Consider the following 27,025-nt stretch of genomic DNA (forward strand, 5'->3'; position numbering starts at 1 on the left):
TAAAACATAACCGATTGGGATGAAACTTGGCAAACTAATAAATAATGAAATAATTAATAAAAATTTTAAAAAATTGCGCACCAAAAGTGCGTCAGTGCGCAGCGCCATGGCCTCAAAGTTGTGCACACGTAATTTTGGCGGACCCTGTAATCTGATGGCTCAAAGAAACTGCTAGTTCTGAAACCCAGAACGTCTTAGGATATCATAACTTTTAGGACAACATACTCTTATAACCCAACAAAAACGATTTGCAGTAATGAACAAAATTAAATCTTATTTGTTACTTATTTGTAACTTCATTCGCCAACCTTCAGAATATCAAACTATACCCAAATGTGATGTTGGACGCAAACACAATACTATAGTTACAAACTGCACGCCTGCTTAACTAAATTTGAGCGCATTCTGAGTTCAATAAACCACATTTTTTTCATAGTAGTTTTATATTACACGCGGCATTTTGACGTTTGTCTGTTTCCTGGAAGGTTGAGTTCATTTCCAGTACTTCATCTTTTGTTCTAAAATGCTTCGAAGCTTGTGTTCTGTGTTTCTGCTGGTCCTAGTTAAAACAATCTGTGCATTTCTCTATGATACCAGCTTATATGGTGAGTCATTTTCAAGAAAAAAACATATGAATCGTTTTTCAACATTCAGTTCCAAAGCATCTCGACTTCCTATTATCTCAAAGTAACTTGACTCGGATATTTTCAATGACTACGATGCTACATTATCACCAATCTATACGAAAAGTGAGTTGTAATAAATTTTGATTTTCCAAATTCCTTTACCTAGATGATCCCACAAAACCCATTGGTTATGATCCGGAGTCTCCAAAGAGATGGAATTACACAATTCTACTTTATTCACTGAAATTAGTGGAAGTGATTGAACCCGAAGAGAAAGTTTCAGTGGTTATGGAAATCATGGAGGTTGTGACTTACTTGTACTGAAAACCAATTACAGCTGATTTCAGTATTGGTATGACCCAAGGTTGACATGGAACAGAAGCTTATACGATGATGTGGATTTTTTCTATACACGTCAAACGAATGTTTGGAGTCCTACACTCTCAGCGTTTGGGGTGTAAGCAAATTTCAGATTAAAAATTTTTTTAAAAATAGTTATATCTTTTAGAAACGACCTAATTGACTTCCGTGACCAAGATTTTCGACTAGTTTGTGTTAACAGCGTTGGTATGGTCTACGACTACGTCTCTGTTCGGGTATCTGCCAATTGCCCCATGGATGTGTCCAGATTTCCATTTGATACTCAAATCTGTCAAATTAGATTTTGTTTGCCGGTTTTCAACGCAGCAGAAGTGGAGATTCTGAACACCATATACCAAGGAGTTTTGAAAGCGGAAGCGTGGAAAACAATGGTTTGTTTGTAATATTCCTCACTGTTTTCAAAATTCATTATTGCTTAGGGCAACTCTGAATGGAAACTAGTCAACATTTCAAATCGAGTGGAGACGTTACGCTATGATGATGGTTTTGGAAATTTGGATTTGGTAAACTGGCGCCATTTAGTACGCATCTTTAGTTTTTGAATTTCAGGGGATTTATGAGATCACTATCCGCCGGAACCCTCTTTATTATATTTATATGATAATCTTCCCTTCATTTATCATCAATGCCTTGTCAATTATTGGAGTATTTATGAAAGGGGCTGATAAGATGTCGAGGGTAACCCTGATTCACATTATTCTGTAAAATTTGGTTTTAGCTAAATGTCGGTCTCACCAACATTATGACAATGACATTCATTCTTGGAGTGATGGCTGATAAGATTCCAAGAACAGGAACAGTTCCATTGCTTGGTATATACATCATCATGAATCTCGTCATAATGATCATTGCCATTGGAATCGTGACAGGCATAACTGAATTACGCAGGTGCGCAGCGCCGATTCTGAAGAGGAAGCATTCAAAGTTTAGGTAAACAGCAGAGTAAAAGTATTTTTTCGACTAAAGATTATTTCAGTGGGAAACTTGAGACATTTCTGGGACCACCATTGGAATATTCGTGTGCTATACTTCTGGAGCTGGCCACACTAGCAATGTTTTTCATGATGATTGGATTTTGGTTGGATGATTCATAGAATTATTTTTGTAAAAATAAACGGTTTTAATTTGTATGAAAATAACAAAATTGAGGAAAGTACAAAAATAAAGGTCAATTTTTGAGCGGAAAGAGATTCGTTGGTTTTGTAGAGCTGTCATGCAAGCATTTCCTCATAAACATAAGAATTCAAATTGAACATTTTACTACTACTGTTAGAGAAGGGTTGAGAACGTGAACGAGTGTTTGTTGAGGACCACGGCGATAGGCAAAAATAATGGCTGAAAGGTGAAAATAAGCTTCAAAATTTCTAGAATTCAGAGGTACAGATAAGAACATATCCCGAGAGGTGGTCACAAAATAGAACTACGAGATTAATTAGCATAAATAGTAAAAAAAAAACTAGTTTATAGCGATTTCTAATGAGAATATGAGTGGAACTAAAATTTAGAAGCAAAAGTTTGAAATTCAGCAGACAGGGTAAAACCAATTAAGGTTGTGACGAGTGACGCGGAAATTTTGAGACAAATGAAGAAGAATAGCCAAAAGGGCCCAACAACCTATACTTCAGAATTTTTTCTTGTTCTTGTTCTTCTTCGACTTCCGATGTTTCTGCTTGGTTCCTTCCTGTTGTTTCTCTTGGGCGGCAACTTCTGGATGAACTTCGAATCTGTGGAACGCTCTCAACAAGAAGCTTTCTTCTCTCAAGGTGAACTCCACAACCAACATTGTGGACTTATCCAACACGATGTCCGCGCGCATAGCGTCTGTGTCCATAATTGGATACGAGCAAGACGCATTGAAGATACTTCGCATTTTCTCACGATTTGGCAGAAGGGCCTCTTTCGTTAGCCTGGAAATCAACAGAATTCTTCTCTAAAATTAGGAAAACAGCTTACTCTAGAAGCTCTTCAAGTTGCTTTTCCATCACTTTTTCCATGTCTGTGGTGAAGCGGAACACAGTTCTCCCCTCCTGAGCCACCCAAGCCCACTGTAAATCAAATTGATAATTCAAAAACCTTAGTTTAAATTACTTGCCTCATGGGATTCCTCGCCTTCCAGAAACTTGACAACCTCCCGAATAGGATGAACAGTTTTGCCAGCATTCATTGCCAAGCCACGCTTAGCATACCTAGCCACAATGTGCCAGAAGTTGGCTTTTGACTCCAAAACTGGCTCCTCGTTTTTCACTTCTTCTTCTATTTTTTCCACCGCCTGTACAATTTGTTCCACAGGCAAATGAGTGCTGAAACAATGTTTTGGAAATTGATCTCATTTGATTTATTACTCACCAGATGTATTGAGGTTCTTCATTGTTTGGTTTTTCATGCCAGAGGCGACAACGTCTGCAGAGAATAAGTCCATCTGGAAGTTATCCAAACAAGTTGATTTTTGATGAAAAAAAAAACTAAAACTCACGTTTTGTTGCAACTCTCGCATCCTTTGTTTTCGGCATTTTTTTCGATTTCTTCTTGCCTTCAATATCGAAAAAGTCAGCTTCGTTCACTGCATCCTGAAGAAACTCTTCTTTCAGTTGACCATATTTCCCCTCCCCTTTCTCGAACCAATCAGGATATGAAACGGCGAGGTACTGCTTGAACTCCGGATGATTTGATAAGATTGTTTTCATTCGTTGCTCCATTCTGAAAAATTCACTGATTTGGGAGAAAGAATGAGTTGTAACGGCATAGAAGAACGAAGACAAAGAAACAAGAGCGAATTGTGATTCGAATTCCGGCAAATTCCACGGAGCGCAATTGCGCTTAATGGGATATAGTGTGATAACAGAAGAGGTCGTAGACATTTTTCATGTGGAAGGACATATTGGCTGAGTGGGGCTGTGGGCGAGAGAAGAGGACATGAACTTTTTTCCCCCTACTTTCTCTTCTTCTTCTTCTAATGCCGTCGAATAGGAGAAGAAATGAGAGTGTGGTGGGACCTAGCAGGTGCGTGATGCAGAAAAAGAGCAAAAAATATTTTCTAGATTGGTTTTTTTATTAGATTTATTTAAAGGTGGGGGGACAGGAGATTTTTCGTAGTTTTTTTGTAGCTAGAGTATGCTACCGTCACAGTCTACCGTCACAGTGTACAACGCTTAATGTCACTCTGCGTACAGCTGTCGTCCTCGCCTTTATGTATGCAATCGGGCGTGCGCTTTCTCTTTGCCCGCGTGGCTCAGTCGTTAGCGGCGCCGCACCCTCAATCATCGCCCTCACAAGTTCAACTCCTCGAGGGGCATCTTTGAACGGAATTTCGAGAACATTATTTTTTTTCATGTCCCCCCACCTTTAACCGGGAAGAAAATTGAAATATTTTCCCCATGTGTTGGAGGAAAATAAAAATAAAAATAAATAACGAAAATAAATAATCTAGTCCAGAAAAGTAAAATTAAAGTGGAAACTAAATGTAAGGAAATTTTTTTAAATAAAAAATGATTTTTTAAAATTCGCTGATAATAAAAAAGATAAGACTATTAACCAGTTTACTTAAAGAAAAGGGGAAATTTGAAAATAATATATTTCTCTAAATTTTCTTCATATAAGCTCTTTGAGAATTTAAACTTGTCTGTCTATTGTTGGAGTTTCCGTGTTTTTACCAATTGAGCTATGGTGGCGTAATTTGCATGGCTTTTTTCTAGCGTGAAAACTTGAAAATTTAAGTATCCTAAGCATGATTGACTTCTCATTCTGTCTTCTGATAGAGAAGAATCTTAAAAGACCGCCCAGACCAGCGTAGAAAAATGTGAAAACTAATTATAACTTTATAATTTTGCAAAGCTCGTTTAGGATCACATACCGCTCCGTCACTTAATGAGCTTTTTGCCCCAGTGTATACTGGCATCGAATTATTATAAAATAACTTTTCGAATGACTTTTCGAAACATTTCAAATCGCTAGAAAGACTTTTAATAAGCATGACTCGTCACTTGGAGCATACACTCGTCTACCGGGGAACAAAAATTCCTATTTTTGCATTTTCAGCACATCATGAGAGTATTTTATAGCTGCGAGTCTAGGCCTTATTATCAAAACACTGCAAATATGATTTAACGTCATAATTCAATGTTCAAACTACATTTTGTCGTCCTTCAAAAATACAAGGGACGACATGTTTCACCGTGTTTAGTCTCAAGTTTCACCTGCCTTTTTGACTTTGTATTCAGTGAGTCAAGGATTTCTTATTCTATTAAACATAAATTCACATGTTTTTTCTGACCATATCGATTCTCGTTTGTTTTCACGAAATCAACGGATTTTATTACAACCCTGATTTTTACGGTAAAGCTATTGAACTTGGTAAAGATTACAATATAATTTTTCAGTTCCAAAGTGGAAGGAATTTCTGGAACACCAAGAAAATCTAACAGAAACACTGTTTAAAAATTATGACCCTGGGATTTCCCCCATATATACAATTTGTGAGTTTATCAGAAATTGGTGAACAAATTCGAAGCAAATGGTTTCCAGTTGATCGTTTCAAACCGATAGGATATGATCCGGAGGGTCCTAGTAGATGGAACTACTCTGTCTTTTTGTATTACTTGAAACTGGTTGAAGTTCAAGAACCACAAGAAAAGGTGTCAGTGGTTCTAGAAATTATGGAGGTGATAACGAAAAACATATTTCCTTTGAAATAAAAAAAAATTAAGGGATGGTTCGACCCAAGACTCAGCTGGGATCCAGCATCACATGGAAATATATCTTCAATCTATACGAGACAAGATAAGATATGGAGTCCAACGCTGACTTCATTTGGAGTGTAAGACCCTTCTTCCCCTAATCCCTTTCCCCTCTAGTCACGATGTTATTATTCAGAGATGATATCATAGATTTCCGCGATCCAGATTTTCGAATTGCTAACGTTGACTTCGCGGGAACGATTAGCAACTACGTTTCGGTTCGTGTGTCAGCTAATTGCAGAATGGATGTCTCATTGTTTCCTTTTGACACTCAAAAGTGCCAAATATATTTCTGCTTGCCCTTATTCAATATCAAGCAAGTAGAAATCAGCAACGAAATTTATGAAGGTCTAGTCAGAAAGAACGTAATATCTGAAATGGTAAAAGAATGTTGATGTCAGTTTTGGAATTGTAGTTTTCAGGGAAACTCAGAATGGACAATGATAAATCTCACTAATAGAGTGGACACGGTTGCTTATGATGACAATTTTGGGAACATGGACTTGGTAAGGTTGGGTAGGAATCAGGAAACGTTAAAAAATAGTAAATAAAGAGCATCAGCACTTTGAGCACCGGAAACATATCAATTTCCGGTGTGATGCTTGAAAAAAGGTAAGGTTAATGTTCAAAAGGAGATCGAATCTGATAATTCAAGAAAACTGCCTTGATTAATTTCAACTTTCAGGCGGTTTTTGAAATCACTATCCGCCGAAACCCTCTCTACTACATTTACATGATTGTTTTCCCTTCATTCATCATTAACGTCATCTCCATTATTGGTGTATTTCTGAAAAATGCTGACAAGATGTCAAAGGTGTGTTTGTTTTGTTTTTAAAGTTGCAGAACATAATTTTTCCAGCTCAATGTTGGGCTCACGAACATTATGACAATGACATTCATTCTTGGTGTGATGGCTGACAAAATCCCTCGAACCGGAATTATCCCTTTGCTTGGGATCTACATCATCATCAACCTCGTTATCATGGTTTTGGCAATTGCAGTTGTGACAGTAATCACAGAGTTCAGGGAATGGGCAGTTCCCCGTTTGAAACTTAAGCGTGGATCTGTCAGGTAATTCTTATAATTGAATGGATTTAAAACCTTATAATGTGTTTTCCAGCAGGAAGCTAGAAATATTCCTTGGCTCTCCTCTCGAGTACACTTGTGCAATTTTATTAGAACTACTGACAACCGCTAACTTCTTTGTAATGATTGGATTTTGGTTCGAAGATTTATAAATATTGTTATTTTATTTTTTCACCAAGTCATAATAAAGTTTGACAGGTGTTGAAAGCTACTACACGCGTTTAGAGTTTGGATGTGTAACATTGACACGCTTCAGAAGTCTTTCTAGACTCTACTTCCTTCTTCGTTGTTAAAATGAGGTCAAAGAAAAACGGAATAAAAAATTTCTGAGAGTTTCAAATTTCCTTCCCCCACACATTTTTTGAGTGTTGTGGCATTTACCAATAATGATGCTTCATGTGTTGTCTAGTTATTTAGTGCTCTTTAATCTGAAAGCTGTATTTTGTTTTTATGAGAATAAATCTTATTACGGTAAGTCGAAAGTTTCACATGACTGTTTGAAAAAATTTCATTGATATAGTCGCCGAATGGAATGATTTTCTGAACCATCAACAACGATTAATGTCGCATTTGTTCCAAAATTATGATAGCACTGTGGCTCCGGTCTACACAAAGTGTGAGTTACTATCTGAATCTTAAATACGAATTTATATTTAAGTGGATATCACAAAACCGATCGGATATAACCCATTGGCTCCCACTCGGTTCAATTACACTGTCTACTTGTATTACCTAAAACTGGTAGAGGTTATAGAACCCGAGGAAAAAGTCTCCGTTGTTCTAGAAATGGCAGAAGTGAGTGAAAAACGGTTTTTCGACTCTAAGCCTCATGTTTTAGTACTGGTATGACCCTCGTCTTGCTTGGGACGCCTCGTCGTACGGTGAAATTCAAATGCTGCATTTGAGACAAGATAGAGTCTGGAGTCCTACAATAGCGTCGTTTAGAATGTGAGTTCCGTTTAGAAATGAATTGAAAGTCAACATTCTAGAAATGAAATTGCTGATTTCCGAGACCAAGACTTTCGAATGGTATGTGTTGAGAATACAGGTCATGTCTACACTTCCCTTACGTTGAAAGTATCTCTAAACTGCCCAATGAACGTGGGAAGATTTCCTTATGACTCTCAAACTTGTGTTATTCAATTCTGCATGCCGTTGTTTTTCATGCAGCACGTAGAATTATTCAATTCCATCTATCAAGGTATTCTGAACAGGACAATCTGGGAAAAGATGGTGAGCCTTAATCCTATAATCTTCTTATCCTATATTTTTATCTCTAATTCCTTAAAGGGAAACTCCGAATGGGATTTGGTGAATCTCACGAACCGCGTTGAGCTTCTCAGTTATAACGATGGAGTCGGGGACATGCAGCTAGCCACTTTTGAAATCAAAATTCAAAGAAATCCTATGTACTACATCTACATGATAGTGTTCCCTTCCTTCATCATCAATGCACTATCTATTATAGGGGTCTTCATAGAAAAACCGATAAAATGTCAAAAGTAGGGTAAATTGAAGGTATTTTCTGAAAAAATATATTTTTTCAGCTCAATGTTGGGCTGACAAACATTATGACAATGACATTTATACTTGGAGTGATGGCTGACAAGATTCCAAAAACTGGGTCCATACCATTGTTAGGAATCTACATAATCATCAATCTATTCATCATGATATTCGCCGTCGGGATCACATCAATACTTGCAGAACTGCAAAAATGGGCAATTCCCAAGTTGAAAGCGAAAAAAAGTAGGCTCAAGTAAGTTATTGTTTTTTAGAGCACATGAGAATCGCATCTTTTTCAGCAGGAAGCTGGAATAAATACTTGGTGATCCCCTTGAAACGATATGCATGACAGTTTTGGAGTTTGTGAATTTGGCCAACTTCTTTGTCATGATCGGTTTCTGGATAAGCGATTCCGACTGAATGATTTGTGTGATTTCAAAAACAACTTTACCTTCATTGGTCCTGAACTCTTTACCGGAATAAAAACGACATGTCCCGGAAATTCGATATTTTGACTTTTTTTTCAATTTGTAGAGACCAGAACACATCTGTAAATGTTATGCTTCGTTCAAGTTATCATATTTTATTCTATGAACCTGAATCCGTATTTCATTAATCCTATGCAAATGGCGGTTTCGATTTTGAACTAATTTTTGCAATGTCTTGGAGTGGTATTCCCAGTAACCATGTATAGATAAGATGGTCTCTTCACCATTACAATGTGTAACTGAAGTTATTTGTCCCCTTCACAGTCATAAATAATACCTCTACCACTGTCTATCTACATCATAAGTCTACCCATCCCAGTCAATTACAATCTGTAACGTCATTGTTTCCCTGGAGAACAGAGGAGGGTCTTATTGGGAAAATGGTCGTTTTACAACTCACCACCCTATTGATTTTGTTGGCCCACCTGGCTGGTCCGCCCATTCTTCCACCTTCAGTTCCACCCTGCAGTCCACCCTTCAGTCCACCATTCATTTTACCTTTTCCGTCCGCCCTGCGATCCACTCTTCCAGAATACTCTTCTTATACATTTTTGTACTCACGGTGTCCATCTTTGCTATGGAATTATGGTCCGTCAAAATTATTGATCCTAAAAACCAGCAGTTTCTATTCATAATGGAATTTCCATTCAGAAAATCATTTCAGCAAAGTTTCAGCGAATTTTCAGCAAATCAGCAACATAAATTTTTATCCTAGCATCCTAGTCATCTAGTTCGTCTTTGATTTATTCCACGGTTATTGTGATCGATGTACTGTAGAAGAAGAGACGCGCCTCGGATTTTTTTCTATGCGGCTTTGGTTCTTGTTGTCGCATCTAAAACCCTTCTAGGGCGAATGATTCAAAGAAAACTGGCACATCGTTCTTTACTCAATCAAACAACGTCTTCGCGGAGGTAGAAATCAGCTTTTTTTGATCGAATTCGTCCACAACGCATGTGAACTTTTTTGAACCCCCAACTTCTCTTGTAAGCGCAGTATCCAAGTTTTTCAAATATTTTGCTTTTTCTATTCTTTCTTACATCAATTTACAGAGCCAAAGTACCAATTCTAATTTTTCAATTTTAGTAAAATGCCAGCTAAACGACGACCAGTGTCTAAAGTCTCCAACCAAACGATACCCAAAGGATTGTTCAGATTACCTTGGGACTTGCTGAGAGAAATCGCTTTGAATTTCGATGCCATGAGAATGTAAGTGTAACTATCCGAACTGACTATATTTTTCATATTTCAGCGTCTCACTCTCATTCAGCTCCAAAAAGATGATGCGCCACTTGAGAGGACATCGGATCCCTGCCCAGCACTGTAATATCACTGCGAATTCGAAAGGACGCGTTTTCGTTGAAATTGTAGTCACTCCCACAGACCGAGTTGTATGGGAATTGAAGAACGGAACTGAGAAGAAGAAGCTAAAAGGGCAAAAAGTGACGACTCAGAATTTAGGTCCGACCGTTGAGAAAAATAGGTATCCATTCTCAACTTGATTCTTAACATTAACTTTAATTTTTCAGCATCCGCAGAGGAAACAACATTATCACGTTCTGTCACCCAACTGAAGACAATTTGAAGAAAATCGTGGATTATATGCTCGGTGTTTTCAAGTGCCCCGTCAAATGCCTCGACATCGACCTCAGACTCTTCCCAAGTTTAGACCTGAACTGGAAATCATTCAAGTCATGCGAAAAGCTGACAATCGAATGTGTTGAAGCTGAAGAAGCAAATATAGTCATTAGCCATGTGGACGGATTGCAAGCTTTTGAAGTAAAATGCGAGAACGGAGAAGTAGATCTTGAAAAGGTAATAAACATAATAAAAAAAACATTTTCTCAAACTTAATATTTTTTCAGCTCTCATCCATCTCCTCTCTCCACATTGGAAATGCCCCAGGGATGACGAAAGATCAGTTATTTTCACTCCAGTGCGGAACGATTGAGATAGGTGCCAACGCTTTCCCAGGGAGCATTCGCGACGAGATTCTAGGAAAATGGCTGAACAGAGAGTGGGAAACGTTGAGCTCGATTTCTATCCAACTAGACGGGACATTCTCCAATTTTCCAAACATTATGGAAAAGTTTCACGGAGTGCTCCAGCATCAGTTCAATTACCGAGCAAGACACCTTTTCTTCAAGTGAGTCAATTTCGATATTTTAAGAGCAGATCTTTTCTAGAGAAATTTTTAAATCTCAAAGAAAAAAAAACAGAAATATAACAATTTAAAGTGTTTTCTTTCAGAAAATCAGAAACCACCGCCATCCAATTGCGTGGTACTGTTGATGTCCGTCGAACTGATGGAAGACTGGCTACTTTGACACATATGAATGGCAACTTTATGATGTTTGTGTGGCCAGAGGTTGTTCCGAATTTGTCGCTTCCCAATGGAATGTGCTATGCGAAGATCACTGTTTCTCATGAAGTCGTCGTCAAACAGGAATCCGAAGTCAAAGAAGAAAATAGAGTTGATGTCGAGATGATGTATATTTTACTAGTCAGACAAGCGATGTACTTTGCTGATGATGATGATTTTATGGACAACTTTCGAAACTTCATCCTTGAACATCGTCCCGAGCAACAACATTTGTACTTGGAGTGATTCAACTATTGTTATTCATTTTATTCCAAATTTGAAGCTTTCTGTTCTCCTAATTCTTTTTTTTTAGTAATCCTCTCATTTCTCATGGCACTGCAAATTAGTCCCAATACCTGTTACAATTCGGAGTGTTTTTGTATTTTTATTTCAAGAAACCCATCACACCTCCTTTTAAAAATTTTCAACACAGTGCTTTTTATCCAGCTTATCTCATTCACCATTTCTATGAATTTTATCTTCTTGCCATTGAAATCTAAAAAAACAGTCCCAACCTCCCAAATCTGTATTATCCATTCTCTTCTCACATTAGCTTTTTTTGTCAACTACTCATTTGTACTTATTCCCACTTGTAATCTCAATTTCTCATTGATTTACACATTTTCAACCTACATAACTTTTTATTCATAAAACTTTGAGGTCGTAGCAAATTCAATTTCTAAGCTTTCACTCTAAAACGCCAAGTCTTAGTCGGAGGAGCACATCCCAAATTCTTATACAGCTCCTTGTTCTTTTTTCGCAATGACCGATTTTCCTTGAAAATTGCAATTAGCGAGTTGTCTTCCAGATATCGCAACCTGTAAAGTAACAATAAGGGTATGCCAGCGACATACAGGGTGCGGCAAAAGTATGGTAACACAAGTTTCGCGCAAGCTGGTGGGCGCAGGCGCACTTTTAGTGTCCTGAATTTATATTCATTATTTTCAGCATGTCTTAATTACCTTATTACCAAATTTTCAATTATTTTGGTTGATTTTTACAGAAATAGTGACAAGTTCTATACACCTAGGTCCCTCGTCGAGGTGGCCAAGAGAGGGGTGTGTACAGGTAGCATCGGAAAAGCTCTTGGAATCTCACGAACAACCCTGTGGATAACCATGGAATGGTTTGAACAACCCTGTGGATAACCATGGAATGGAAGAACTGTCTAAAAAACATAAGATCTCAAACTTTGATCATTCTGAAGAAATGCAAGACCGTCCAAGAACGAGTTTGTTGAAAACCGCACCGAAGAAAGAAAAAATGAGCCTGGAGCTCAGAATGAGCAGACAGTTACTCAGTAGAATCGCTAAAAGTGAGCTTGGACTGACCCCATATCGTGTTCAAAAGACTGGAATTCTGTCGGGAAACAACAATCTGGAACGCGTCCAGAAGTGTAAATCGACATTTGCTGGCACGCGCCAAAATGAACACATGAGGATGATGTTTGTCGACGAGAAACTCTTGACGGTAGAAGTCGAATTCTCATCGAGAAAATATTGAGTTTTTCCCCCGAGATCTGAGCTATCTAATAAGCATAGTAACATGACCGAAAAAGTTTTTGGTGCAACAACTTCCAAATTCTAATTTATGTAGATTTTGGTGTGAAAATCAACAAAAAGTACTAATATGAAGAAATTTTCAAGGGTTATGTTCTTCCGTGGGCCAAATCCTATTTTGAAAACCATGTTTGAACTATTCAAAGGGATTCTGCTTCCGCTCACAAGACAAAGATCATTCAACCATGATGCACGGGCAATTTTTCAATATTCAGTATGACTTGCAAAAGGTCACCCTCGTCGCCAGACGTGAATCTGTTGGACTATTCCGCATATGGAATATTTCAGTCGACGATCCAAAAACGTCCAGAACCAAATTTGTCGCCATTGAAATCAGGTTTGGTCTCAGACTGGGTCAATTTATCTCCAAAAAACCCCCGTGCCACGGTAGATGCGTTCCCGAAGAGACTCATCGATGTTGTGAGGAACAAAGGCAACCGCGTCGAACAAGTTTTATAATTTCAAATTTAGAAAGTATGCAGTAAACTATTGTCCAATTTTCATGTTGATACGGGTCATTTTGGGAAAGTTGCATCTCTTTGAATGTGTTACCATACTTTTGCCGCACCCTGTACAATCAGTTTCTTACTCTCTTAAACAGAAATCCATTCTGTTCTCCACTTCCAAAACTCTCATTACAGTTAAGCCAATGGTCTCGATTAAGACAATCGAATGGTCGCTCCGTATCATAGCCAAAGTTTGAATGCCCATTCCAGGATCTGGTGCAATCGAGAGGACTCCATCATGTATGAACAAATTGTTTTCGGTGTATTTCGAGATGAGAGGTTTAGCATTAACCTGAAAAAAAGGTTTTTGAGGAACTAACTGTTTGAAAGTGATCTATGTAACTTACACTGATTTTCGCAAGTATCTGCTCAGTTGTGACTTTTGGAAACTTCCCGAAATACTTCTTCTTCTTGGTCACTCTTTCTTTAGTCCTCCATTGCTTCTCATATCTTATCTGCTCTCCATTCCATTTCTCCACCACTATCAGCTCACCCAAATTCTTCAACACCCCACAGGTATCCACCAGAGCATCGATAGTACAGCAAGCTCGAATATGATGAGTATGCAAGTTCCACACAGAAACCACAGACTTTTTATGGATTGTATGGACAGTGAAAATTGTCGAAAACGATGCACAAATCTCGACAGACGTGTAGTGCCCTTCTTGAACAGGGATTGTACCGTAGTATTCAATTGAAAACGATTTGCTATCACTTCTCAACATCAGATCCACAGTGTTTCTAGATTTTGGTTGTTTTTTGTTCACAACCCTGTAGACTTCAATCGGTCCCTCTTGGACCAAACAAGCCACATAGTTGTCCTCCACAGACATCTCGAGAATCTTCTTGTTATGCTCCTTGGTACACTCTGATGAGTCGTCAGAAATGGTTAACGTTGAACCCATAGTTCTATAATTCATCTCGGTGGCTTCTCGATCTTTTTCTGGAAATTCAAATTTTGCAATTTTTCTTTTTCTTAATCGAACTCACTGTCCTTGTTCCTCTTGAACAACTGCACACTGTCATAATCTGACGCGTTGCTCTTATTGAAGATTCTGGATTTCAAGATTTTCATCCTCCTCCAAACCCTTTGAGTAGTTTGTCTGTCAATTGTGTATTCTCCCATATCATACTGCCCCACTGTCAGCTCTTTTCCAAATCTTAATAACAATTATAAATATTCAAACTACAAAAAATGAGCTTACGCTAGGCCATGCATGTTTCGTACAGAACCATGTCTGTGCTGGACGACTTCTCGTTTCGGATGAGGTTGTGTGAAGAGTTGAAGAGGTGCAGTGCCCAGGGTTTTCTGGTTAGCTTCGTAGGCGTTTGTCATAACTCTGTCGAAACCAGGTGGTGGGGAATTTCCCGGGTAGACCTAGAATAGGCAAAATATTTTGGTACAACTCTGGTTGAATTCACTCACAGCTGGATGATAAACGTTAATTGCCTCATGCGCAGATTTCCCTCTAGACTTGAACCCAAATACCAAGTCTATCCAGTGGTGTAACGTTGATTGAACATGTTCTGATTCTAAATTTGTTTCATTAAATTAGTTTTTATCACAACTGCTGATCCAAATGCTTACCCAATGCATGTCTGTGCAAATAAATGAAGTTCTCATGAATTGGAACACCATGCACATGACACCACTTCGGCACCTCAACATCTTGAACTGGCTCTCCATTCTGTCTTTCTCCAAACTGGTTTCCATTTTCGTTTCTCAACACTTCCACTGTTGTGAACAGCTCTGGCACTAGCTCTTTGTAGTCATTGCTAGACTCAATTTTTCCGAGACCTAGGCCAGACTCAATGCTATGAAAAAGGCGATCCGGGAAGTCGAATCTTCCATCTTGCAATTCAATAGCTTCCTCTCCAAATGGCAATAAGCGGATGTTATAAAATGAAACAACACCACGGTTGGAGCACATTGAGCCAAAATGGTAAGGGGTCAGATGACTCACTTCCTCGTTTTCCTGCAAATATAGGCTTGAATAGTTTGTTATGCATTGCAAAAAATTACCTTTAACTCTGCATAGTGCTCACGATGTTTCTCAATCGACAACGCGTCTTGGGCAGCAACGGGTCTGTCCAGCTTCCGATACAGAAATCTATTCTCCAGATCGATTTTATCGTTTCCGAATCTTGCCAAAATCCTTGGAAAAATTGGATAGCTACTACTGTCATGAATGGTACGCCCGGAGAACAAATTCAGCATTGTGAGGTACTCAAAGTTGGATATTTTTCCCTCCTCCCATCGTTTCGTAAACGCCAGAAGATGATTCTCCGTAGCTATTAGTTTTGATGAATATTGTTCAAGAAGTTTTGCAAACCGCTGTTGCGAAAATATCAAAAGTGTCTCATGGGTGTTCATCATAATTTCAAAGGAAACTTCTAGCGCATCCCAGGGTCTCATAGGTCTTCTGAAGATCATCGTCATATCGTCAAAGAGATAGGTCTTCTCGACTATGTGTGACCCACAGGGAATTGCGGTAATTCCTGAGCGGTGTACATGAAATATTGGATTTGTTTGAGTCCCATTAGATATCAGAATCCCATGAAGACACGAATTTCTCAGTTGAGCAAAAATATTGGGTTTCCTGATCCAAGATAGTGACAAAATCTCGAACACATCTGGGAATATGCTGATCCGTTTAATGTCATCTGGTCCATTGAACATGTTCTTGGTCTTGATATCCGTGGCATCAGTGACCATACGTTCTCCTCGTGGTCCTAGTGTAGTTGTTATCTTTCTAGGGTGGTAGTTGTTTTTGACAAGTGACAATCTTGAGAAGACGCGCTGAATATAAAATAATTGAGCATTGCTGTCCTGTAAATGAATAAATTACCTCATTATCTTCAATCTTCTTCATTAGTTCACAAATCTCATTAACCCTTTTCATGTTCCTTGGAGCTGCCAAAGTTTTCTGCAATCGTTCGAGAGACTGATTGATTTCAAACACATCGAAATGTGGCTCGAAAAGTCTTCCTTTACAATTGATTTTTGCAATGACGTCGTTCCTTTGATCCAACCAGTACCTAGACGCAATTTCACTCTCCACAGTCATTTTTTGAATGAGATCCGGTGTTCGTAGTTGTGGATAGTCGATGTTTGCTAAAAAAGGCGTAATGATATGAATCGAAAACTCTACAATAACTTACCTTTCAACTTATCTCTATTTGGACTATTCAAAAAGAGAACTGCCAAATTGAAAAGATTGGAATTGTGATCCTCCCGTTGAGTAATATTTTCCATAGCCAGCCTGATCATTTGGTCAATATCCTGGAAAATTTAATTTCTTTTTTCTCTTTAGCATCTCAATTTAATCTGACCATAACATTTCCAAACACCGTCGAGATTTTAGTATACGAACGGATAATTTTGTGAAGCAAGATTTCCATTCTGGAGGTTTTCTGGCGTATGAATACTTTATCTGAAAAATGAGAAGAAAGATATCTCTATTTGAAACTTCATAATTATTCTGAACTCACTAAACGGAGTGACATACTGATGAATATCCGTCATAACAAAGGTTACACAACTAGCAAACACGTTGGTAACGAACATCATATCAGCTGTTACCCATATACAGTTCGGCCAATTCTCATCAAGTGTCCATTTTGACAATTCTTCGAAAAATATCCGATAAAGGTTATCCTCCTCATCACAGTCTACTCGATTCGTGAGTTTAAAGAAGAATTGACACAACGTTAATACGTCTTTAATACGGTGTCGCATTTCCTCAGCAGTCAACGGAGATTCCTTATGTTTCCTATATGGACATTTCAACAAATTGTGATTCGGACCAAGTACACTCTCCTTGACTTTCTGTGCAATATCATCCCAGAACTTTGTTGGCTTCGTCGGAGTCGCTTCTATTTCTTCTGGCTCTTCTTCATAACCCATCATATGCAGTGACGAGTTGCTAGCAGATCGATGTTTGTTCGAGTCGGCTAGAGCAATGTCTAAAAGGAACTTGAAAAGCTGAAGTAGTAAAACACAGAGTGCCCAGTAGACATTGTCCCGGATGAGTCTTTGCGCTTCGTTTTCAGGGTTATCTAATAGTTTTCCATTTTCCTGGGTATACAGCAATAGGAGATGTGAGATTAACCGAGATGCTCCTTCGAACACGGATGTGCGACCGTTGACCCCAATTCTGATGATACTGATGGCAAAAGCAAACCAAGGATCAAGTAGAGCTTTGAGTTTTTCGTTCCGAATTCTGAAACAGAATCAAGTGATGCTAAATCAATGAAAAAACAGTTTTACCTAAAATCTCCTAACTTTGACAGTTTTGCCAGAATCGCCACCATATGCTCATCTATTCCAGCTGCTGTCATTGCTTGAGTAAGCTGATTGTTGAAAGTGTAGACCTTAATCATGAACATTTTCTTAATCTCTAACAAAAAACTACCTTATTTAATGATGTGCAAACGAGAGTGAATACCGCTATCTCCACATCATCTGCAGACTCCTCAAATATAGTGAACAATGGGTACACCGCTTGACAAGATATTGAATTCGGATAAAACGTTTCGAGATGCGCGTTATCGAGTCCTGCGGAAACGTCGACTTGCTCTCGGAGCAAGATTGAAAAGAGAGCATTGACAGATTGCATAGCCAACGGCTTCCCACGTAGTTGACGAGCGAGAATTGGTAACAAGTTGAGTTGAACAATTTTTGTGATCTTATCAGAGTAAACATTATGATTCTAGAAAAAATTAATACTGCGAGGGGCTATCATAATAATTGTGTCTTACGATAATTGCTTCGTACATTTCAATCAAAGCGCCTAGAACCTTTCCATTGTTGTTGACCTCGATAAGATAGCAGATTTTCTAAATATTAAAGGCTAGGTGGGCTGTAGTCAATAAGCTTACCTCGGCAGTAATAGAATCAAAACATGAGTATTGAGTGTCCGGGCAAAGAACATAGGACTGGTGAATGATTTGTAGAAGGCCTTTCATCATATAATCCCTATTCCTTGACACCATCCGTAGCACCTTATCCAATGGTTGTTCAACTGGTGTCATCACTCTGAACAGCTCATCATCGTCAATTTCGCCAAGCGGTAGATCAAGTTGAAGCAACTCTCTATTGATGCGTCTTCTAATGATCTCATCATCCGACTCATCCCCATTTATACTCAGAATTGGTTGACGAGAAGTCTCTATTTCCAGAGCTGGAAATCTTTTTTTTTTGACACACACTCAATATGAAACTAACCATTATCATCGACCCACAGGAATTTATCGATCTGCTGACTAATTCTCTCAAAATCAAACAAGTCCATCATAAAAGTGACCAGTTGTGTGGTTCGAACCGCATGCGGCTCTCTACACCACTCCTTGAAAATTTCCACAGTAACAGTAACAATGTCATGAACCTCGTCGGTGCCCAGATCTTTCCTGATGATTCCGGCGACAATCTACAGAAAAATTCAATTGTGAAAGAAATATTACCTTCAAGAACTTACCTGTAGTATCAATGGTAGACACTTTTCCAGATTTGGTCCAGGATTTGATGACTTGAACCTGGTAAGCAATCTGTAGAACATCGTCAAATCACTCTCCCAGTAATTTGGCTCAGATAGCAACTCTATAAGAAAGAAAGCTTCCTTGATTTCATGATTGGTGATCATACACTTATCGAAGATTTTCTGTAATATTACTTTTTTAAAAAAGAATTCATCAAAATCACTTACCTGAAAAATGGGTTCTGGAACCCTTGTTTTAGTGTTACGGAGTAATAGTGAAGTCATCTGGAGAGCTTCACTTCTTGAGAATTTTTCATTTTGTTGATACGGAGAGTAGAGATAGGTCAGAAGAAGTTCCCAGTAGATCTCACAACTGGTCGGTGTTTCAGATTCAACCAATTTTTTGGAAATTACATGGAAAAGAAAGCCATAACCTCCGCAAGCTCTCATTTGCTCAGACACGTTTTCAAATCCCAGCTGATTACTTCTCAAGGACAACGTTTGATCATGGTTGATAGGCATTACAGAGTGGAACATTTGACCGATATTGAGTTTTCGCCCTTTCGTTGATAATGTGAAACGCCTAGAGCTTTCCAAATTCTTGGAAGTGATTCCTAGTTCCTTGATGTCAAATAATGATTGCCGGTCACCTGAAAAGAAAATTGAACAGATGAATAATTGTTTTATAGCTCACCTTGAAAAATAATCGGAATCGAATGATGTAAGGAAGTGATGGATATCTTGATTTCGTCAATTAGTCTTGTGTTTCTGCGATTTTTGAGTTGGTGGGTTTTCTGTGGAGTCTGAAAAAACGATTTGATTGCGATATTTTCTGTACCATGGCCAGTGAGATAGTACTCGATGTTAAAGAAACCATGAAAACTTACAATAATGTTCACTTCATCTCCGTTGTTACTAAACTGCATCATTACTGCGTGAACTTGTGCTGGCGATTCAAGTAGAACGACAATTTTATCTCTGAAAAAAACAAAATCCATTCTGTCTTATCCTGCATTAAAGGCACTGACCCATTGTTAGTGGTATACTGACACCTGAGAACATTACAATCACAGAAATATCTCATGTTCAGAATCAAGTTTCCTATAGTAATAGAAATTTTTTCAGAACCATCAAAATCTTCACGGCATTTGAATTGGAAATAGACGTTCAAAGATAACTTTTGGTTTCCTGATACATGGGTTCTGAAACGAGCAGCATTAAAACAGCATCAAAATTTCAAAACTCACAAATACTCCATATCCTCGTGTTGTGGCGGATGAGTCCATGACAGACGGAATGCCTCCAATAGGAAAGTGCAATTTTCTCTGGACTGGTTGGGATTTTTGAGTATGTCGTTAACAAAGTAAGAGACAAGTAAGCCAGGCTCAATAGAATTGTTGATTCGTTCTATTAAATACCGAGATAGAAAATTGTTGGAGTGTAGAACAGGGTACTTGTTCTGAAAACATATCGAATATATTTCTCCAATAAAAAAACGTCCTTACTTTTTGCAACAAGTGCTGTAAACCCGATTGGTTGCAAATCTCGGAGATCAAAACTTCAATATCGGCCTGGCTAAGCACTTCCCGGTTGATCAGCACAAAATATGGAGTAAGGTCTCTTATAATCTCGAGAAGTTTTCCAGATGGCAATGGGAACGGTGAGGAGTTGCGGAAGATTCTGAAAGTCCTGATTTGTAGTTTAGCCTAAAGAATCAGACACCCACTGTTGGTTCAATAAATCAATATAAGCTCTGTTCCAGATTCCTCTCTTATTCAGTTTTTCACTCAATATGGAAATTCGATTCAATGCTTCAAACCATGTACGGAGTGGTGAGAAGCAATGGGTCTGATCACAAAACACCAAAATCGAAAGGCAAATCAGATGTGCTTGACAGTAATAATCAAGTTTGGTTAAGAATTTACTATAGTGTGAATCGAGCACATCAACATTTTGATATTCAAATCGATTTATTTTTTCTTCAATGTTTTCCATGAGTTGTTTGATTCCAATCACTAAAACATCTTTTTTATGGGAATTCTTCTTCATGAGATCTTCTGAAAACATACAATAATTGTCTATAGAAAGCGCGGAGTAGCTGCCATTTTGGACAGATTCAATTCTATAGAACCGTTGACGACGAACTTACCAGACGAGTGAGATTTGAGAACTTTGACAAGACTCAACAAGAAATAATTGAGAGCATGATAGTTGTCAAGGCCATGGAGGATAAATACAGTTTTGTCAGCAATGTAGTTTCTCTGAAAATTATTTTTCTTGAAAAAATGTTTTGTATCTCTTCAATCTCACCAATTCAATATCCCTTTGAAGACAAGAATTTTGAAAGCACAGGCTGATGACGTCATAGGGCATTCTGGCATTCTTAAACTCGGGAATCGCAAACAACAGCTCTAAGATCTTTTTGAAACAACTATCCGCTTCTTGTGGTGACAAATTCACAAAATGATTGGTCGATTCTGCTTGTAAATTTACAATCATCTTGAAGCCGTCATCATCAACGTCCATCTCGATAGCTCCCAACTCTCTTTTTTGCACAATTCCACCAAGAGCTTGATAATACTTGCGACTATGACATTCTACCAAAAGCTCGTCCGAAAGATAAGCCGTTGTCTTCAATTTTGTCAAAATTTGCTCCACTAAACTTGTAACTATTGCTCGATTTACGATTTTCTCCTCTAGCGTTCTGTGGTGTTTTATAACATAGCTGATGGTTTTTTCCCAAATGTATTCAAATTGCTCTATCGAAACCATTGGAACCGGTTCCTCGAAGTCTGGCACATTTTTTGAGGTTCCACACCTAGTAAACACAAGAAAATCATAAGAATTGGAACACTTGAGAATAGATTCCGCCTGAAATTTACAAAAAAAACTTTGATCTAACATCAGCTAACAGAAACATACCACATTAGATGCGGGGTTTTTCAGAACATGATAAACTGCAAACGTTTTTGAGACCACTCCTGTTTGGAATAGTCTTTGGTTTTGAATCATATAGTTCAGCAAGTCCCAGTCAATTTTGTGATCGGCGTTCAATACAAAATAAATGATCATATGGTGGAATAATGTTCTATTGTCCAATGACTGTAACGGAGTTGGGTACTTTGCCCAGAACTGGATCATAAATTGTAAAACTGTTGGGGACTCGATGGAATCGAGAGTTCCAAAAATGGACAAGTCAAAGTTCTGAAAAATGAAGGATTTGAGTGCAGAAGAAAAAGGAAACCCACCTTATAATCAATTAAAAGTTTCGAGAGAACAATCCAGTAACATTTCAAAAGCAGCTCCACAGCTGGATAGTAGTCACCCTTGCTCTCTTCACTTTTGAACTGTTCTACAAGATTTTTAAATGGAACTTGGCACTCCGAAAGAACTCTCTGGCAATGGTGCCAGTTAGATGAAGTAGCAACCTTCAGAAGGCGTAGCAAAAGTAACTGAAAATCTCAAATTCAACAAAAATCTGGAAAAATAAAGAAAATACCTCATACTCCAACAGTTTGTGACTGGCGGATTTCTCATGAACCTGGTCAGCAACAGAATCTAAAATCTGTTGCATTTCATGCTCCTCCAAAACATAGCTAGCGATGTGTAGCACTACATAACATCTTGCATGCACCATTTCCACTAATTCTCGCTCAACCATATGTGGGTATTCCAGATACCATCGCCTGACAAATGGGATGTCTGGTAGGAGCTGAAAACTATTGTTCTAAAGTTTCTGATGGACGCTAAGATTTACCTTTGTATCTTCCGATGTCCATGTTACTTTCTCTTTTTTATCTTCTTCTATTACCAAGCCATGATACCTCGCTTGCATGTCCAGCAGCGATTTCTTCTTAGTGTGATTGAAAACGTCCATTATTCTAGAAAAATGGTTTTATTAGTTCTGAGAAGTTTTAGTCCTGAAAACCTACACTTTTTCTAACAGCGCTGTATTGGGTTTTACTTTCTGATGATGTGCATTTCCTAGAAATTCGTAACGTTTTTTGAACAATTCTGTCACATTGAACTTGAAAATGTCGCGTTTCGATGCATCTTTATTACAGTCAGATATCAAAATGTTGGAGGCTTCTTTGATTGTGTGACCTGAAGAAAAAAGCGATTTATGAAAAAAAAAACGGGTCCTTCTCACTTTTGAAAGGCTCAAAAAACATCACATCGTGATCCAAATCGTTTTTCGAAAGGAGATCTGCTGTCAGGGAAAATGCATGCTTTTTGTCCGTCATTGTAACTCTGAAAATTTCGAAAACTAGTTACATATATCCCTGTGCACAAAGGAAACGATGTGAAATAAACTAGAACATATGAAACGTTTGGAAAATTTGTTTAGGGTCGGAATGTGTGCTACCACGATAAGAAAAATAGCGATTTTGTAATTGCTGACCTAAAGAGCAAAACGTAATTTTTTTATTGAACTAAAAACGTTGTAATGAATATGACGAATCTAAAAACGCGAGGTTGGGTTCAAAAAGTCCAAAAAAGGAATTAACTCTTTCATAATAACGATAAATCAAGAAAACCCAAGAGCAAAAACGCCAATCCGTGAATGGTGACACCAAACACTAGTAATTGATCGGGATAGCGGAGTGTCGTTGCAAGTGTTTGTAGAGGGGACCTCGCAAAAGGGATGGTGTGTCCTTGTACGTGTATTCTCTAGAACAACCACTACCACAATGCAGATAGTCTCCCCTTTATCACAAATCGTTAATTTTTCTAGTTTAATCCCTTGAATTATTTCATCTTCTTTCCTTTTCTTGAAATTTATGTAAAACCGAAACTTCTCCATGCTTTGCGCATCCAATCCGTTTGTCGCAAAAAGTTGTCAAGCGTGGCACAAAGCTTGCTCCGGGTGTTAAACCGTTGTTGTCGTTTTCCAACAGTTGCAACAACGCGCGGCAAACATTGTATATAGGTTTGAAGGGCAAACGTCTCGGACACGGCGACTTCCGTCCCGTCACCACCGCCGCCCGAAGCACAGAGAGCAAAATAAGCAACTTTCTTACGGTTTTTCCCGCCCTGTGTGTATTTGTTTCTTTTTCTCGCTTCCTTCCGTACTTCATGGATGTTCATAATTCATATACCGACGAAGAGAGGAAAAGAGCTTCAGACACAACAATTGGATAGTGAGAGGAAAAAAAACACAATATGATTAGTAGGGGTGGGTGGGCACTTGGCACTTCCGTGGAAGTAGGCGGGTGAAAAAAAGCTACTAGCCGGAAAACATTGGGCCAGAACCGGATGGTTGACACCAGGTATAAATGCATGAGTACCGTGCTTTCACGTATCCAATTCTCTTTGTTTTTGTTTTCGGTAGACTTTCTTAGAATTCACAAAGAAGCATGACTCAACAAAAACTTTGCGCCTTGGCAGCATTAATTGGTAATTAGTACCTCTGAATTTCCTTTTGGGTTCCCAATTTTTCATTCTTTCAGCCTTGGTCTCCACGGAGATGACCATGCAAAACGTTGCCTATAAAGCCACAAGGACGCCTTGCTGTATGGATACATTGATGCCAAATGTATGCAAAGCTCTATACAATCGGGACCACGAAAAGTTTACAAGACAATGCAGAAGTAACGCTGACTTCTCATTCATTCAGTGCTGTCATTCTTGCCATTTCAATCTTGATATGTTCACAAGTGACAGTAAGATCCAGATTCAATCCTGCAGATCTAAAAGCTCCTTTATTCCAGCAATCCCAGTGCCTGCTGATCTCTACCAGCATGACGTAGAAGAGCTTCTTCTCCGTCATCATCCTGTTAACTGTTTCGATCGTCACGGAACCCAATTCTGCGAGGCGTTTGTGACTAGAACTGGAATGTGGGGAAGAAAAGCGTTGACTTGTCAACACTCGGCATTTGCTTTCAGGGTCTGCAGAAAGACCTGTGGATTCTGTGCATCGTAAGAATCTACAGTAACCTGATAACATAAATGAGTCAATATTTTTCAGAGTGAACAAGACAGCTACAGTAAGATATGACTCGAACTTGGCAAAGAACCCGAAAGCCTGCGAACGATTGTTCTAGAACGACTGAAAACTAAAATGAAAATTAAATTATTGTAACTATTGAAATTATTACCTCCCATACATTTTCCATTTCAAAATTTATGTGTCATGACCCCCTAGTAGACAGTATTTCTTTATTTCTCTCTCTCTCTCAATCTCCGACTTTTTTCCAAAATAAAAAAACTTATTGACTTATTGGTTCTTATCTCACCCTCACAAAACACCTGAATGACCCTTCGAAGCTTGAGAATGTTCTAAAAACAGGGTCATAGTAGTGCAACTTTCTTTACGGAGAGCACTATTTGTTTTTCATACAGAGCCTACACAATAAACACTACTAACCGAAACGGGTGTTCACACCTTTTCAAACAAGTCTCCTCCTCCTTCTTTCTCCTTATTCAGACTTTTGATTTTTCTTGGACTACCCGATCTTTATTGTAGTTGATGGGAACAACTAACAAGACGTTTTTTGACTCCACATGCTCGTGAAATTTCTCATTGTCTGCACAACAACACTACTATCCGGTGTTGCGCAAGCCGGTGAGTCTCTAATTCATTATTTGGCATTCTTCAGAAAAATATTATTGTTTGACTCCGAGTCCAAAACGTGCAAAACACAGGCGTCACTCCAAACTTCAACTTCAACCAGCCGCATGATATTAACGACAGAACACCATGTTGTGTGGATCGTTTAACAACATTGACGTGTAGCAGAATGAGAGTTAATACACCAGCCAAGTTCTCCAAACGATGCGCTAATGACCCGGATTTTGCCCTCATTCAGTGTTGCTCGTCTTGGTAAGACACTGATTTCAATTAACGAAATACAAGAAGAACGAAAAATAGTAAACCAAAACTTCCAGTTTCGATAGGCGAAGCTCTTTGAGCTCTGAGAAATACAATTTGGTAGTCAGACGACATTTGGAGGACCCGATGAAAGCTACGTGTATAGATCGAAGGGGAGGAGATTGGTGTCAAAAAATGGCTAAAAGGTAGGAAAGTTGGGACGAGAAAGAGAGGAAAAAAAATTATTATTATATGGTTGAAAAACGCCAAAGGTAATAATAACAATATGTGACAGAAAACGTTGACTTTTTATAGTGATTCTAGGCAGTCGAGAATCTTCTGGCACGAATTTAGATTTTTCATAACTGAGTTTTGAAAGATCTTCCAACAAGGAAGTATTCTAAATTAACTGTTCCTACTAGCAAGCAGGTGCACCAACATGACGTGATTAACTAATCAAAATAGCAGGAGACCAAAAAAGTTCACTCACACAAAACTCAAAATAACCAAAACAAAACTAAAAATCGTTTACAGAGAAAACTACTGGCAAGACGCGAGTTTCAGCACTATCGGTGGATGTGGAGCGTTTCCATCCGCATTTCGCGAGTGCCGGAACACATGTGGATACTGTTCAGCTACAATGCAAATGACTGTGGTGAAATATGATTTTCAATTAGCCACAAGTACACAGCGATGTGACATCAAAACGTATTTTGCGAGAACTGATGATGAAATGAGAAAGAAGCACAATCCGGCAAGGAAAGGTAGTGCGAATTTTGAGAAAATCAAAGTATGAAATTGAAGTTAATGAGAAAAGTTTGAAAAAAAACTTGGAAATACGTTTTGTAAATTTTTGACAGTTTCTGGCAGCTATAAGGATCATAAAAATTCAGCCAAACGAGTTTTTTGTAGATAGCAATAATCGAAATTTAGCCAATTCCAGAGTTCGACCCACTAGCTCGCCTAACATGGAAACGACCAAAAGATACCGATTATTTCGTGGTGGAGGATCATAACTACGAGGATTTCATGTAACAACTGTCATTTTTCGATTTCTGGATACTCAACGTTGCCTCTTTTCGATAAATAAAGCTCAATTCATTAATTACTAACAAAATCGAAAGTGAATCAATTGTAAAACGAGAAAATTAGACAAGGAACATGGTTGGGCGCTCTACTGAAACACTGATAAGAATTGTGCGTGTGGCTGCTCCGGAGTTGTTGTCGTTGCACGTGATAGTAGATACGATAATACCTGAAAACAATGAGAGAGGTCAGAGTTCCTTATCCTATCTCTTTCCCTTTTGTTCGGTTTCGTTGATATCTTCTCCAATAGACAGATAAGATCAAAAAAGGGATATATAAAAGTAACGGTGTGTTCAGTGATGATGTCTCTACAAAACCTGCCTTCTGCTTCCTTTTTTCACCACTTTACGCAACATTGCAGCCTCTATGCGCCCAAATCGACTATTAAAATCCCTCCGTCTATCAA

The 27,025-nt window shown here is 38.5% G+C and overlaps 7 protein-coding genes across 7 annotated transcripts; 5 read left to right on the forward strand and 2 right to left on the reverse strand.

Annotated features, from left to right (window-relative positions):
• Positions 1–523: 523 nt before the first annotated feature.
• Positions 524–1,941, forward strand: CBG16229 (the record flags this gene model as incomplete). Its single annotated transcript, XM_045238839.1, has 8 exons — positions 524–605; positions 655–756; positions 793–929; positions 974–1,083; positions 1,135–1,378; positions 1,427–1,510; positions 1,557–1,685; positions 1,726–1,941. The coding sequence occupies 8 exons, from the start codon at positions 524–526 to the stop codon at positions 1,939–1,941; spliced, it is 1,104 nt and encodes a 367-aa protein (XP_045095890.1).
• A 687-nt stretch (positions 1,942–2,628) lies between these two features.
• CBG27439 lies at positions 2,629–3,703 on the reverse strand (the record flags this gene model as incomplete). Its single annotated transcript, XM_045238840.1, has 5 exons — positions 2,629–2,914; positions 2,961–3,052; positions 3,100–3,307; positions 3,354–3,426; positions 3,481–3,703. 5 exons carry the CDS (start codon positions 3,701–3,703, stop codon positions 2,629–2,631), a joined length of 882 nt encoding a protein of 293 aa, XP_045099806.1.
• A 1,743-nt stretch (positions 3,704–5,446) lies between these two features.
• On the forward strand, positions 5,447–8,647 carry Cbr-lgc-16 (the record flags this gene model as incomplete). The annotated part of the gene is made up of 15 exons (XM_045238841.1): positions 5,447–5,665; positions 5,711–5,820; positions 5,877–6,120; positions 6,163–6,246; positions 6,426–6,554; positions 6,600–6,811; positions 6,861–6,962; positions 7,236–7,297; positions 7,347–7,442; positions 7,485–7,621; positions 7,665–7,774; positions 7,816–8,059; positions 8,117–8,296; positions 8,374–8,585; positions 8,632–8,647. 15 exons carry the CDS (start codon positions 5,447–5,449, stop codon positions 8,645–8,647), a joined length of 2,157 nt encoding a protein of 718 aa, XP_045095891.1.
• A 1,261-nt stretch (positions 8,648–9,908) lies between these two features.
• On the forward strand, positions 9,909–11,426 carry CBG16225 (the record flags this gene model as incomplete). The annotated part of the gene is made up of 5 exons (XM_002643493.1): positions 9,909–10,027; positions 10,071–10,301; positions 10,348–10,633; positions 10,684–10,964; positions 11,069–11,426. The coding sequence occupies 5 exons, from the start codon at positions 9,909–9,911 to the stop codon at positions 11,424–11,426; spliced, it is 1,275 nt and encodes a 424-aa protein (XP_002643539.1).
• Positions 11,427–11,859: 433 nt separating this feature from the next.
• CBG16224 lies at positions 11,860–22,966 on the reverse strand (the record flags this gene model as incomplete). Its single annotated transcript, XM_045238843.1, is given in 31 exon segments — positions 11,860–11,998; positions 13,329–13,579; positions 13,593–14,188; positions 14,236–14,405; positions 14,451–14,623; positions 14,672–14,778; positions 14,834–15,221; positions 15,269–16,045; positions 16,095–16,360; positions 16,408–16,528; positions 16,579–16,679; positions 16,738–17,468; positions 17,516–17,619; positions 17,658–17,957; positions 18,007–18,084; positions 18,127–18,428; positions 18,473–18,674; positions 18,723–19,372; positions 19,417–19,700; positions 19,751–19,924; positions 19,970–20,181; positions 20,228–20,402; positions 20,449–20,779; positions 20,872–20,983; positions 21,033–21,593; positions 21,645–21,926; positions 21,971–22,174; positions 22,222–22,449; positions 22,480–22,603; positions 22,655–22,826; positions 22,873–22,966. The coding sequence occupies 31 exon segments, from the start codon at positions 22,964–22,966 to the stop codon at positions 11,860–11,862; spliced, it is 8,409 nt and encodes a 2,802-aa protein (XP_045095892.1).
• A 1,113-nt stretch (positions 22,967–24,079) lies between these two features.
• On the forward strand, positions 24,080–24,766 carry CBG16223 (the record flags this gene model as incomplete). Its single annotated transcript, XM_045238844.1, has 4 exons — positions 24,080–24,119; positions 24,173–24,385; positions 24,434–24,641; positions 24,691–24,766. 4 exons carry the CDS (start codon positions 24,080–24,082, stop codon positions 24,764–24,766), a joined length of 537 nt encoding a protein of 178 aa, XP_045095893.1.
• A 460-nt stretch (positions 24,767–25,226) lies between these two features.
• On the forward strand, positions 25,227–26,568 carry CBG16222 (the record flags this gene model as incomplete). The annotated part of the gene is made up of 5 exons (XM_002643490.1): positions 25,227–25,287; positions 25,368–25,545; positions 25,611–25,739; positions 26,068–26,297; positions 26,477–26,568. The coding sequence occupies 5 exons, from the start codon at positions 25,227–25,229 to the stop codon at positions 26,566–26,568; spliced, it is 690 nt and encodes a 229-aa protein (XP_002643536.1).
• Between the last annotated feature and the right edge of the window lie 457 nt (positions 26,569–27,025).

The sequence above is a fragment of the Caenorhabditis briggsae genome, assembly GCF_000004555.2.
Source record: "Caenorhabditis briggsae complete genome, chrX, whole genome shotgun sequence".
Classification (NCBI taxonomy): Eukaryota; Metazoa; Nematoda; class Chromadorea; order Rhabditida; family Rhabditidae; genus Caenorhabditis; species Caenorhabditis briggsae.